This window comes from Mirounga angustirostris, unplaced genomic scaffold (assembly GCF_029215605.1).
Source record: "Mirounga angustirostris isolate CCGP_5_RB_7025 unplaced genomic scaffold, mMirAng1.0.hap1 SCAF_16, whole genome shotgun sequence".
Taxonomy (NCBI): Eukaryota; Metazoa; Chordata; class Mammalia; order Carnivora; family Phocidae; genus Mirounga; species Mirounga angustirostris.
The window spans coordinates 42680361-42694328 of NW_026991724.1; the positions used below are offsets into that span (position 1 = coordinate 42680361).

The window sequence follows — 13968 nt, forward strand, 5'->3', positions numbered from 1 at the left end:
CAGGGAGCCCCATGTGTTGCTCGATCCCAGGACCCTGGGATCATGACCTGAGCTGAAGGCAGTCGCTTAACCAACTGAGCTACCCAGGCGCCTCTGAACCCATTCTTTATGCCTTTTCTCCACACCTTTTAGATATATGTTGTTATACTTTATATCCTTTTATTTTGTGAGTTCCTTGGCTGACTTTTTACAGAAATATTCATTCTTACTGCTTTTGTGTTTCCTTTCATACTGCCACTTCTGGTGTCCTTTCCACTCAAGGAGTCCCCTTTAATATTTCTTGCAGGGCTGGTTTAATGGTCATGAACTTTTTTTTTTGTTTGGGAAAGTCTTTATCTCCTATTCCGAATAATAGCTTTGCTGGATAAAGTATTCTTGGCCACAGGTTTTTCCCATTCAGCACTTTGAATATATCATGTCACTCCCTTCTGGCTTGAAAAGTTTCTGCTGAAAAATCTGCTAGCCATAAGGGGTTTGTTTCCCTTGTAAGTTACTGTCTTCTTTTGTCTTGCTGCTTTTAAATTTTTTTCTTTATCACCGTATTTTGCCAATTTAATTTTATACCTTAGTTTTCAAACAGTGTTTTTTCTCTGCCCTGCATCTTGATCTTTCCTGGCTTCTGTCTGCTTTCCAAATGCATAGGTCCTACGCAAATGGCCTACTACTCCCTCCAGTTTATGTTTCCTCTCTTTTTCCTCAGTGCAAGAGATATCATAGGTTGATTCTTAAACCTGTTGCATTTATTTCCTTGTTATAGACTTTTCTTTAGAAAATCAATTTTGGTTATGCTTAAAATGTACTTAATTCCGTTATGGATAGTGACAGTATTTTCCAGACTTGTGTCCGTATACCTATTCCCATTCCAGTTTGAGCAGTGTTGAATGCCAACATAATCTCAGGTACATCTCCAGTCTGTTCAGTAGGTAACTAAACATCTGCTGTGTGCTGGTCACCACTCTGATAGGAGATACAGCAGTGAGTAAGATGGAAAATAGGGTCCCAGCTCTTTGTAGGTAACTCATAGTTGAGAGGGAAAGTCAGACATTGAACAAGTAATGTCAAAATCAGAGTGTTACGACATTAAGATCAGATGCATTAGAACCCTTTAAGACTAAGTTGACTTAACATTGTTATTAGACAGTGTTATTAGACCCAATATGAGGTTTCAAAAGAGGCTTTCCAGAGGAAGTGACATTTCAACCCAAGACTTTAAAGAATTGGGTTGGGGATATGAATGCTACATGTACACAGAAGGTCTCAGGTCGGAAAACTGAAATAATTCTCATTAAAGGGGAGACTGGGAAGAGGAATCGAAACATAAGCTGAGGCTACATCAGGCAAGACTTCCTAGATCATGACAAGGATGCTATACCAAGGCAATGGGAATCCATTAAAAGGTGGTCTATAGGATCAGATATAGAGGGTATGCTGTGCACCATTCTAGGACCTGATATTCCTATTGTAATCAATATGGGACAGTACCTTTTGAAGTTGTACAGTGCTAGAATAATCTGAAGTACAACCTATCTGCATTCCCAGTGGAGGGTGGAGAAAAAGAAGATTTAATAAGACTTAGGATGTTTAGGGCACCTGGGTAGCTCAGTTGATTAAGTGTCCAGCTTTTTTTTTTTTTTTTTTTTTAAGATTTTATTTATTTGATAGAATAAGCAGGGGTAGCTGCAGGCTGAGGGAGAGGGAGAAGCAGGCTCCTGCTGAGCAAGGAGCCCAACGCAGGGCTCGATCCCAGGATCCCGAAGGCAGCTTCTTAACCAGCTGAGCCACCCAGGCGCCTCAAGTGTCCAACCCTTGATTTTGGCTCAGGTCATGATCTCAGGGTTGTAAGATTGAGCCCCACGTTGGGCTCCATGCTCAGCGGGGAGTCTGCTTAAGATCCGATCCCCACTCCCCCACCCCTGCTCATGCTATCTCTCTCTGAAATAAGTAAATAAAATCTTTTTGTAAAAAAATAAAAGACTAGGTTGTTCAAAGTGAGGAACAGTGAAGAATCAGGAATGATACTTGGTTTCCTGCTGGGCAGCAGAATGAACAAGGTGCCATTCTCTGAGGTAGGTAAGGTGGGAAGCAGGTGTGTTGTGTAGGGCTTAGAGGATGAGATAAGGTGATAGAATCAATTTGAGATTCCTCTGGAATATTAGAGTAAGGGCAGGTAATTCTAAAGGCAAGCAGAGAGGTTTAGACTGGGATTTGTAGGCCTAAGAGAAAAGAGCATGAAGATGGTTTAGTACCATCTTAGAACTCTGAGGGATTCCCAGTATTTAATAATTGGTTAAAGGGTGTGGAGCTTGTGCATGGAAAACCATGCTAATTTCCCATTGCCTGGGAGGCTTTTCAGCCAAGTGCTTAAGGTCTTCTATAAAATGTGTCTAACCAGTTTTGTTACCCAAGTCATACTGAACTTATTTCCTTGCCTATGCACCCATTTCAGATGTTACCATCTCCTTGAACTCTCCTTATTCCTCAGAACAAAATTCCTGCTAGTACTCGAAGCTGTGTGATTCTCACACTAAATTTGTATTCTAACTATTTGTATATTTGGCTGGTTTTCCAAAGATTTAAGAATGCTTCATAAATACTGATTGAATTGAATATATTTTGATAGAAATAGTTCTGAATTTTTGGGGTGCCTGGGTGGCTCAGTTGGTTAAGAAGCCAACTCTTGATTTCGGCTCAAGTCATGATCTCGGGGTCACGGGATTGAGCCCTGCGTTGGGCACTGGGCTCATGGGTGAATCTGCTTGAGATTCTCTCTCTCCCTCTGCCCTCTTCCCCCATGCTCACTCTCACTCTCTTTCTCTCTAAAATAAATAGGGGCGCCTGGGTGGCTCAGTCATTAAAGCATCTGCCTTCGGCTCAGGTCATGGTCCCGGGGTCCTGGGATCGGGCCCCGCATCGGGCTCCCTGCTTCTCCCTCTCCCACTCCCCCTGCTTGTGTTCTCTCTAGCTGTGTCTCTATCTGTCAAGTAAATAGATAAAATCTTAAAAAAAAAATTTTTTTTAATTAATTAAATAAAAATCTTTTTTAAAAAGAAATGGTTCTGAATTTTTTTATTAAACCAATTTTAAGTTCATAGCTGATACATAAAATAAATGTATTGACTAAATCAACTGACAATAGAAAATACAGCTGAGGAAAAAATAAATACAATAAAATCATTTGAAATTCTACCACAGGATAGTGCCATTCATGTGATATTCTCTCAGGCTATATATAATACTGCTTACAACATGATTTTATTTTGTTTTGTTTTTGAGAGAAAAGCGTGTATGTGAGTGGGAGGAGAAGGAGAGAGAGAATCTTAAGCAGGCTCCATGTCCAGCACAGAGTTTGACTTAGGGCTCGATCTCATGACCCTAAGATCATAACCTGAGCCGAAATCATGAGTTGGACATGACTGAGCCACATGGGCACCCCATAACATTTTTGAAAAAGAAATTGTTTTGGTTTTGGGCTTTTGGGGGGCCAGACCACATTTCAAAGATGTTACAGGTGATTAAATTCTGGTTTTGAGCACTGTACTTTTAAAATGTATGCTTGAGGTGCCTGGGTGGCTCAGTCAGTTAAACATCTGCTTTTGGCTCAGGTCATGATCCCAGGATCCTGGGATCAAGTCCTGCATCGGGCTCCCTGCTTCTTGGGGAGCCTGCTTCTGCCTCTGCCTCTCTCTCTCTCTCATGAATAAATAAATAAAATATTTAAAAAAAAAAAAATCTGCCTTCAGCTCAGGTCATGATCCCAGGCTCCTAGAATCGAGCCCTGTGTCAGGCTCCCTGCTCTGGGGAGTCTGCTTCTCCCTCTGCCCCTCCTCCCTGCTCATGCTCTCTATCTCATCTTCTCTGTGTCTCAGATAGATAAATAAAATCTTTAAAAAATAAAATGTTTCTGCTTTATTGCTATTATACCCATGAACTTGGAGATACTGCTAACTGGTATCTCTAGGCTCAGTGATTTAATTAAATTCTTAGGGAACTGGTGTATGTTTATTTAACTTCTTGATTGGCATGATTTTGCTTCAGATCGATCTTTGGAACTTTAGGTATGCTTGGGGGAGGTGACTTAGCGGGGCAGGGGCCGTGAGCACTATTCACAGTTCCTTTACTCTTTTTCTCAGCATTTCTGCTTTCACTGTTTCAAATGCAGACGTTCTGTATAAATATTTTTATAAAAGGTTTACGTTTTGTGGGTTTTTCTTTTGGAAATTGTGCATCTGCTGGTATAGGACATATCTTTAAATCAGAAGATTTTATGGTGTAATATTTATAGTAAATCAATGAAATTTTGTTATATTTTATCAGCATAGGGACTATAGGATTTGTGGGATTTTATCTTTGTTTTTTAATTTTTTTTTAAGCTTTTTAAAGATGATATCCGGTATCTGTTGACAATGGACAAACTGTGGCGGAAAAGGAAACCTCCGGTTCCATTGGACTGGGCTGAAGTACAAAGTCAAGGTAAAGAATACATTTTATGGGGTGCCCGGGTGGCTTTGTTAGAAGAGCATGTGGCTCTTGACCCTCAGGGTCGTGAGTTCAAGCCCAACATTAGGTGTAGGTATTACTTAAATAAATAAACTTAAATACATTTTAGTCTTTGGAATACCTAAATTGGAAATTCTCTCACTTAAAATCTTTAAATAACCCTAAATTACATGGTAAGAAATTCAGTTTAGAAACATATGAAGAAGGAAGATGGCTGGAAATCTTGTCACCTAGAGAAATAGCCACTATTAACATTTAGGGAATGAATGTCTTGGTAGTCAACTCTATCTGTGCACAGAAATAAAGGGCAGTTGTTTATGTGCTTTACATAAATGGAATCATACACATTTATATATTGTTACTTGCTCTTTCCAGTCAGTATTATTTAACTAGTCCCTTATTGGTTAACCTTTGTTTCATATTTTCCCTCAGATAGTGTTGTGATAAGAATACATGCACATATTTGTACCTTTGTGTGATTATCTCTTTAGGATTTAATTTAGGGACATACTTATAATTTTAAATGTGAGAAAAACTATTGTAGTAGTGACTTCTTCCTTATCCTACCGCCCCTTCCACACATTATGTCTATGCCTTAGATAAGTTACATTACGATTAATGTATGCACTGCAGTGATTAGCACATTGAAACTTAAAGGGTCCCAGGAGATTTGGGTGTCAGTTGGGAGCAGTTCTCTACAGTAATGACTATTTGTCTTTACGGACTAAATTTTTTTTTTTAAAGATTTTATTTATTTATTTGACAGAGAGACACAGCGAGAGAGGGAACACAAGCAGGGGGAGTGGGAGAGGGAGAAGCAGGCTTCCCGCGGAGCAGGGAGCCCGATGCAGGGCTCGATACCAGGACCTTGGGATCATGACCTGAGCCGAAGGCAGACGCTTAACGACTGAGCCACCCAGGCGCCCCCCGGACTAAATTTTTTTTTAAATTTTATTTTATTTTATTATGTTAATCACCATACATTACATCATTCGTTTTTGCTATAGTGTTCCATGATTCATTGTTTGCATATAACACCCAGTGCTCCATTCAGTACGTGCCCTCTTTAATACCCATCACCAGGCTAACCCATTCCCCCACCCCCTCCCGTCTAGAACCCTCAGTTTGTTTCTCAGAGTCCATAGTCTCTCATGGTTTGTCTCCCTCTCTGACTTCCCCCTCTTCATTTTTCCCTTCCTACTATATTCTCTCTCTCTCTTTTTTTTGTTAACGTATATTATTTGTTTCAGAGGTACAGGTCTGTGATTCTTTAGTCTTACACAATTCACAGCGCTCCCCATAGCATATACCCTCCCCAGTGTTTATCACCCAGCCACCCCATCCCTCCCACCCCACCGCCCTCCAGCAACCCTCAGTTTGTTTCCTGTGATTAAGAATTCCTCATATCAGTGAGATCATATGATACATATCTTTCTCTGTTTGACTTATTTCGCTCAACATAATACCCTCCAGTTCCATCCACGTCATTGCAAATGGCAAGATCTCATTCCTTTTGATGGCTGCATAATATTCCATTGTATATATATACCACCTCTTTCTTTATCCATTCATCTGTCGATGGACATCTTGGCTCTTTCCACAGTTTGGCTATTGTGGACATTGCTGCTATAAACATCGGGGTGCACGTACCCTTTCAGATCCCTACTTTTGTATCTTTGGGGTAAATGCCCAGTAGTGCAATTGCTGGATCATATGGTAGCTCTATTTTCAACTTTTTGAGGAACCTCCATCCTGTTTCCCAGAGTGGCTTATCTTTTTTTTTAAACATCTAATGTATTACTTGTTTCAGAGGTACAGGTCTGTGATTCAACAGTCTAACACAACTCCCAATGCTCACCATAGCACATAACCTCCCCAGTGTCTATCACCCAGCAACCCAAATGCTCTCACCCCTCACCACTCCAGCAACCCTCAGTTTGTTTCCTGAGATTAAGGATTCCTCATATCAGTGAGATCATATGATACATGTCTTTCTTTGATTAACTTATTTTGCTTAGCATAATACCCTCTAGTTCCATCCACGTCGTTGAAAGATTTTGGTTTGTTGTTGTTGTTGTTGTTGCTGGCTGCATAATATTCCATTGTGTATGTGTATGTACATTTTCTTTATCCATTCATCTGTTGATGGACATCTTGGCTCTTTCCATAGTTTGGCTATTGTGGACATTGCTGCTATAAACATTGGGGTGCACGTACCCCTTCGGATCACTACATTTGTATCTTTGGGGTGAATACCCAGTAGTGCAATTGCTGGGTTTTACAGACTAAATTTAAGTATGCTTCTGATAGGGCACCTGGGTGGCTCAGTCGTTAAGCGTCTGCCTTCAGCTTAGGTCGTGATCCTAGGGTCCTGGTATCAAGCCCCACGTCGGGCTCCCTGCTCAGTGGGGAGCCTGCTTCTCCCTCTCCCACTCCCCCCTGCTTGTGTTCCCTCTCTCGCTGTGTCTCTCTCTGTCAAATAAATAAAATCTTCAAAAAAAAAAATATGCTTCTGATATCTTCCACTTACTGAGTGCTGTGTGCTGGGCATAATGTTTATCTTATCGACATTGTATCTTTGAATTCTCTAGTGATTTTATGAGGTTCCTATTAGCCATTTTTTTGCACAAATATTTGTAGTATCCTAATAATTATCTTAATGGAATTTGTTTCATTTTGATTTTCTCTCTTTTTTTTTTTTTTTTTTTTACTGAATTACTGAATATTTATTGAGTACCTGCTGTATACCAGGCAAAAGGAACAGAAACAAACTGTCCAGAGTTACTTTTAACTGCTTCAGCAATGCCTGAGTCCTCATCATAAAAAAAACCCATTCTGCTGATTTAGTATCCATTCACTTTGATTAATCTTCATGTAGTTTTCTCAAGTGTACTTCCAAATCTTGCATAATGCTGTAGACCATTAAATATTCCAAATACCGTCTGAAGGACTAGAGGAATCATCATAGCTTTTATCTCTGTTTGACAAAGCAGCAGCCAGTAAAGTAAAACCCTTCCTTTTGGTGGCAGTGGAACAGTATGATACTTGACTGCCAGGCGTCCATTTTTAGAAAAAGCCAAACCACAGGAATTAAAACGCCACATACTATGCCAATCAATGAACTTCTCAGAACACAATTTTCCTGGCTTATACTGCTTTTCTTTTCTAAGATATTCAAATTTTTTTTCTATGATTTCGATGACCATTGGTTCTTCTGAATTCTGCATCTCCTAGAGAAAGACTGGGCTGACCATGTGTGTATGTTGCCATTCTGATATCCTTGGGCACTTCCCCAGCTCTCACCGGCACCACACCTGCATCCTTCAAGTCAGCCCCAGCCTCACGCCCGAGCGCCGCCATTTTGGCGGATCCTCATTTTGATTTTCTTACTGGTCAAGCATTGAATTTTTAAATAAAATAGAGGGATGATGTTTAATAGTGAAATTTCTAATATTTTTTCCCTTAGGAGAAGAAACCAATGCATCAGATCAACAAAATGAACCGCAGTTAGGTCTGAAAGACCAGCAAGTTCTAGATGTAAAGAGCTATGCATGTCTTTTTTCAAAGAGCATTGAGACTTTGAGAGTTCATTTAGCAGAAAAAGGGGATGGAGCTGAGCTCATATGGGACAAGGTTTGTTTTGAAAATATGTGGCAATTCTATATCACATGCATATTTTTGTTCTTGAACTGTAACCAGAAACTAGTAATTTTTGGATATTATTTATTCTACCAGAATTTGAGGACATAATGTTGAGTTTGCTTGGATGTCTTCATTTCTAATTACTACATTGAACTATGAATTTTCTCTACGTGAATTCAAGTAATACAGAACTTGATTTCAGATTCTGGTTATGGATTTGTGGTTTATAATTATGTTTTGAGAACATAATTGGACTGGAGAAATAATGTGAATTTATTGAAGTAAAATGTTTCACTGACTTAAAAACTTTCTTGTGTAATACAGATTTGTTAATAGAAGTCATAAAATCCTTTTGGAGACAACAGCTCATGAGCCTAAATAACCTTGGAAGTAATAAAATTGCCTTTCTATTGAAATAGTGAAAGGTCTGAGACCTCTAAATACAAAAATTAAATGTAATTATTCTTACCAAGTTAAAATAATATTTAATAGTATTTTGTGGTTAGATGTCATATTTTGAAATTTAATGAGTTAATCTGATTTTTAATTGTAATCAGTGTTTTCTACATCTACAAGTGATTTAGCTGTGTTAAAGTTTATATGTTTCAGTGATGGTAGAGATTTGCTGTGAGTTGTAAGGGGAAAGGTTTGGTCAGTTTTACTAAGCTGAGATGATAATTTTGTGCAAATTTTGGAACTGTGGTTGAATTAGACATCCAAAATAGAGTTAGTAAGTTCATTTTTTGGGGATTCTTGTAAACCTTATTCTTTTGGGTTTATGTATAAATATTAACCTATTTAATAAATACATATTTTCATTGTTGGTGTTCTAATAGTGACTTGGGACGTTTTCATCCATACACAGGGGCTAGATAATGAAACTGAAACTGGGAGTTGTTACCCTCTGATTAAAATCTACACCTAATGGATATGGTGAACCAGTTGTCTAGGGAAGTACCTAATGTACACTGTTGGGTACTATTAAATATTCATACTTGATCCTCATCACAACCTCATAAAATATTTATATAATTTTCCCTACTTAAGGAATTACAGATTTAAGGAATTTCATTTGCCTGAGGTTAACCAGCCAGCCAATAAATAGAGAACGCACATCCTGTCAGTGCTTTCTCTTCTGTACTTTGGTGCTTCTGAATTATAGGCTGGGATAGTATGTTCTCAGTGAAGCAGAAAATCTTGCTGAAATCTAAAGTGACCAAGATACAATCTCAGGAAGAATATAAATTGTCAAGGGAAAACTTTTGTTATATTGCCATATGTGAAAAGAAACCGCAAATGCAGGAGACTGGTGTATATGAAGGGAATTTGGAGAAGGAAAACCAAAAGGTGTAGTCCAGACGTTTGAGTCTTTAATGAAGCCCTTTTCTCTAAAAAGCCCTTATCTCTTTGCTGTTACCAAACAACCTTTCATTACAGACTGCCATCAGGCTAGGAGAGGGTTGCCACCGTCAGTGAATGGAATTGGTGTTGCGGTCTATACACTTAGTGTCTGCTGTATTTCTGTAAGCAGGACTGAGGTCCTAGAAGCCTGGTGGGTCTTAGCGTTCTTGTCAGGCTACATTCCTGGATCCAAGAATCTGATAATGAGACCCTAGCTTCTTCCTCAAGGCCATCTCTTGTTCTAGTTGACTGTCTACAGTGTTACAAGACGTGTGAAAGTACTGTTTTGAAGGTGATACCAACCAAATCAGTAAGTTTATGGGAAGACTTAATAAATTGTTTAAAATATTGGCAGGATGACCCATCTGCAATGGATTTTGTCACCTCTGCTGCGAACCTCAGGATGCATATTTTCAGTATGAATATGAAGAGCAGATTTGATATAAAATGTAAGTTATGTTATACTTTAGTTGTATTACCTAAAATTCTGTTACTCTTTTTTCACAGTTAACCATATTCATCTTTGTTTTTCAGCAATGGCAGGGAACATTATTCCTGCTATCGCTACTACTAATGCAGTGATTGCTGGGTTAATAGTATTGGAAGGATTGAAGATTTTATCAGGAAAAATAGACCAGTGTAGAACAGTGAGTATTTCTATTTGCATTCTTTATGTAACCTCTCTCTCTTTTTTTTTTTTAAGTAAGCTCTGTGCTCAATGTGGGGCTTGAACTCTCAACCCTGAGGTCAAGAGTCACATGCTCTGCCATCTGAGCCAGCTAAGCGCCCCCGTCCAATCTCTTTTTAATAGTATAGTCATGTACTTTAGGGGGAAAAAAAAGTAACTTATAAAAAGCACATTAAACAGATCATTTAAAAAATTAAAACAATAAAATTGATTAAAGCAGTGGAAAAACCATGTTCCACTTACCTTGTGAGTTTATGTGTAAGTAAGCTTCCTGGAAATTATAGCAAAAAGGAAAACACTTCCTTCTCTTATTTCTGTCTGAAATGGAAGCAGAAGCTAGTTTGCTTCAATAGTTGCAGTTTTACTGAATTCTTAGAGGGACTAATTGTGTGGTTCCTTTTTTTTTTTTTTTTTTTTTAAGATTTTATTTATTTATTTGACAGAGAGAGACACAGCGAGAGAGGGAACACAAGCAGGGGGAGTGGGAGAGGGAGAAGCAGACTCTCCACTGAGCAGGGAGCCCGATGTGGGGCTCGATCCCAGGACTCTGAGATCATGACCTGAACCGAAAGCAGATGCTTAACGACTGAGACACCCAGGCGCCCCTGTGTGGTTCCTTCTATTACGTTTTTTTCAATTCTAAAAGTTCCCTGTAGTTTTATTAAATTTTGCTTTGTCATTTTATAGTCCTCTCCTTTGTTCATGCTTTTTAGTCTCCTTTTTTGTTTTAAACCTAGTTTATGTTCTTTGATAATGTCAGTGTCTGAACTCTTTATGGGTGAGTCTACTATCATTTCTGTTAGATTTCACAGTATTTGGTTGGCTTATGATTTTTTTTTTTTTTTGAATTAGTGTTTGTTAAAATTGTGTCTGATCATTTTTTTTTTTTTTTTAAGATGTTATTTATGGGGCACTTGAGTGGCTCAGTCGGTTAAACAGCTGCCTTCAGCTCAGGTCATGATCCCAGGGTCCTGGGATTGAGCCCCACATCGGGCTCCCTGCTCAGCGGAGAGTCTGCTTCTCCCTCTCCCTCTGCCTGCCGCTCTGCCTACTTGTGCTCTGTCAAATAAAATATAAATCTTTAAAAAATATATATTTATTCGAGGGAGAGCATGGTGCAGGGGAGAGGGAGAAGCAGACTCCCCACTGAGCAGGGAGCCCAACATGGGGCTTAATCCCAGGATCTCGAGATCATAGGACCTGAGTCAAAGGCAGATGCTCAACCCACTAAGCCACCCAGGCACCCCTGTGTCTGGTAACTCTGAAGGACTTATCGAAGGTGTACTTCTTCAAAGAGGATTTGATCTGGGTGCCTGGCATCTTACCAATTCAGGACTACTTTTAAATTCTTAGCTTTAGTTTTTCAACTCCTATGTCTGACAGTAAATCCGCATGAGCCCTGTCCTACTGTAATGAAATATGAAGGAAGATATGTGCCATTCCTCCCCCCCCACTTCCCCTAAGCACCAAGGCCAAGATAATTTTTCTTGCTATTTTTGTGGGAAAGATATTTTTCTTCTTAATTCACCTCCCCTTCTAGGTCCTTGCTCTACGCAAGAGTCTCCTGTTAAAGAGTTGCTATGTTGCGTGAGATTTGGACTAGGTTTATCTTTTAAAACTAACACCACTTGGATGGCTCATTCGATTTAAGTGTCTGACTCTTGATCTCAGTTCAGGTGTTGATCTCAGGGTCATGAGTTCAAGCCCCACGCTGGGGCTTCATGCTGGGTGTGGAGTCTCCTTTAAAAAACAAACTTTTTATTGTTTTCATGAAATTTTGGAGTGAAGGACTATAGAATTACTGCCAGTCTGTCGTTGAATTTATTAAAATGTCTACTGTTCCCTATAATACCCTTCTTGTTTCTTTGCTTACTTAGCTTTGTCCCTCTCTTGGGTTAATGATGTTTATGTCTGGATTTTTTGGTTCACACTTACAAAGTGAATTTTAGGACAGAGTAATAGTGTTAGCCTGTATTTTAATGGTGTTAGCATTTGTTTTCCTGACTGTTGATTTCCCTTAGCACAGTTACCTTCCCAGGGAAGCCTAAGATCAATCAAATCTGTTCTCCCATTGGACCCTGCCTCTGGCCCTGCCAGTACAGTGATTAACTGCTAGCAGTACTATTGTTACAGGAGTCCTCCTCCTAGCACTTACTGCCTCTCACAGGATTGACTTTGTTAAAGTTGGGGAATCCATGGGGTTCCTCTTTAGAATTAAGTCATCTTAGCAGGTGCCACACTTAACATGGTCATCAAGAAATGAGAATTTGTATATCTGCTTCTAGTGTTCATCTGACATTTGTTTGTATTAATCTTACTAGTGTTCACCAAACTCTGTAGAAATACGAGGTTGGGGCCTTTTTAAATTTCAGTGCATTTTTTTTCTAGTGCAATTTTAAAAATTTGCATTGGCTTTTATTTTTTGTTTGGGTACTAGGGAAATGGTAAATAGGTGCTAATATTGCCTGAAGTACATTATTTTTTCTCATAATTATATAAACGTTAATATCGTAATCATCATAGACAACTTGAAAAGAAAGGCAGCACTATTGGTTCCATAACATCTGTGAAAGCGTTACCATTAATTGGAGAAATAAGTGTATTGCTGTTGAGAAGTTGGCTTAAAATTGATAAGAACAACCTTAATTGGGAAGACACCCAAAAGCTGTTTTAATGATACCAGGGATGAGTATAGGTAGGCCTTTACTTTTGTAAATTAGTTTGCAGAATAGTTTAGAGTCGTTAGTACAAGATTTCTTTTCAGTAAGCACAGCCTTTCACATGGTAGCTAATTGGAAAAGAAAGTTGAAAAATCAGTCTCTTATTAAAAAGGCCATGATTTTCCTTATGTTTTTTCCCATCTAGAAGGGAATACTTATTTTTTTATTGGCTGTACAGTAAACAAGATGGTAGACTTCAGGTTGTGTGGTATTGTAACTCTGATTTGTGGTTTCTGCTTGTATTTTTTCTCCTCCAAAGATTTTTTTGAATAAACAACCAAACCCAAGAAAGAAGCTTCTTGTGCCTTGTGCACTGGATCGTCCTAACCCTAATTGTTATGTATGTGCCAGCAAGCCAGAGGTGACTGTTCGGCTGAATGTCCACAAAGTGACTGTTCTCACATTACAGGATAAGGTAAGTGCAGGGGCTGGTTCTCTTCCACAAGGTTTGTTCATTTTCCTCTTCTAAAAACAGGAAACCTAGGTTCCCTTCTGCTTGATAGTGTGATAACAAACTAAAAGCCACATAATTATTCTGAAAGATTCTGACTACTAAGGTGTGTTGCTCTAATATTCTACGTTACTTTACTATCTGGGTTGCTACTGGATTTTTTGGTCTGTGGTTCCAGAGTATGTGCCTCACATCCCAGAAAGGAATAGATGAATTTGGATGGAATATGCACCACAGGTGGTACAGAGGTGATGCCGTTTCTTGGCAAGCAAGAGACACTTTGTTCCCAGATAGTGTGTAAATTCTGTGTTTCCTGACAGGCGATATCCCTGATTGTGGTGTGTTAAGTTGGCCTTTTATGAAATGTTGCGTTTGGGTATCTGGATTCACCAGTAGTAGAGCTCTGGAGTGAAGGAAATGGAAGTTTAGGATGTGGTCTAATCCTTAGGTTCCTTCTAAGTTGGCTAGATTAGTTTCTCTATAAATGGCCCAAATGGGTGCCACTTCCCACTTTTGGGATCATTTCAGATTGCTCTCTGATAATCCCCATCATCATGTTTCATATTTAT

The 13968-nt window shown here is 39.1% G+C and overlaps 1 protein-coding gene and 1 pseudogene across 4 annotated transcripts in view; one reads left to right on the plus strand and one right to left on the minus strand.

The window, feature by feature from the left end:
- The window catches only part of UBA2 (ubiquitin like modifier activating enzyme 2), a 42291-nt gene that overhangs the window by 17075 nt on the left and 11248 nt on the right, over nucleotides 1-13968 (plus strand). For all 4 annotated transcript variants that reach the window (XM_064581289.1, XM_064581288.1, XM_045891236.3 and 1 more), the window contains 5 exons: nucleotides 4371-4470; nucleotides 7964-8130; nucleotides 9896-9989; nucleotides 10075-10187; nucleotides 13208-13363. In XM_064581289.1, coding sequence (XP_064437359.1) covers nucleotides 4371-4470; nucleotides 7964-8130; nucleotides 9896-9989; nucleotides 10075-10187; nucleotides 13208-13363 — 630 coding nt within the window. The remainder of the gene's footprint in view (nucleotides 1-4370; nucleotides 4471-7963; nucleotides 8131-9895; nucleotides 9990-10074; nucleotides 10188-13207; nucleotides 13364-13968) is intronic.
- On the minus strand, nucleotides 7160-7862 carry LOC123855529 (complex I assembly factor TMEM126B, mitochondrial-like; annotated as a pseudogene).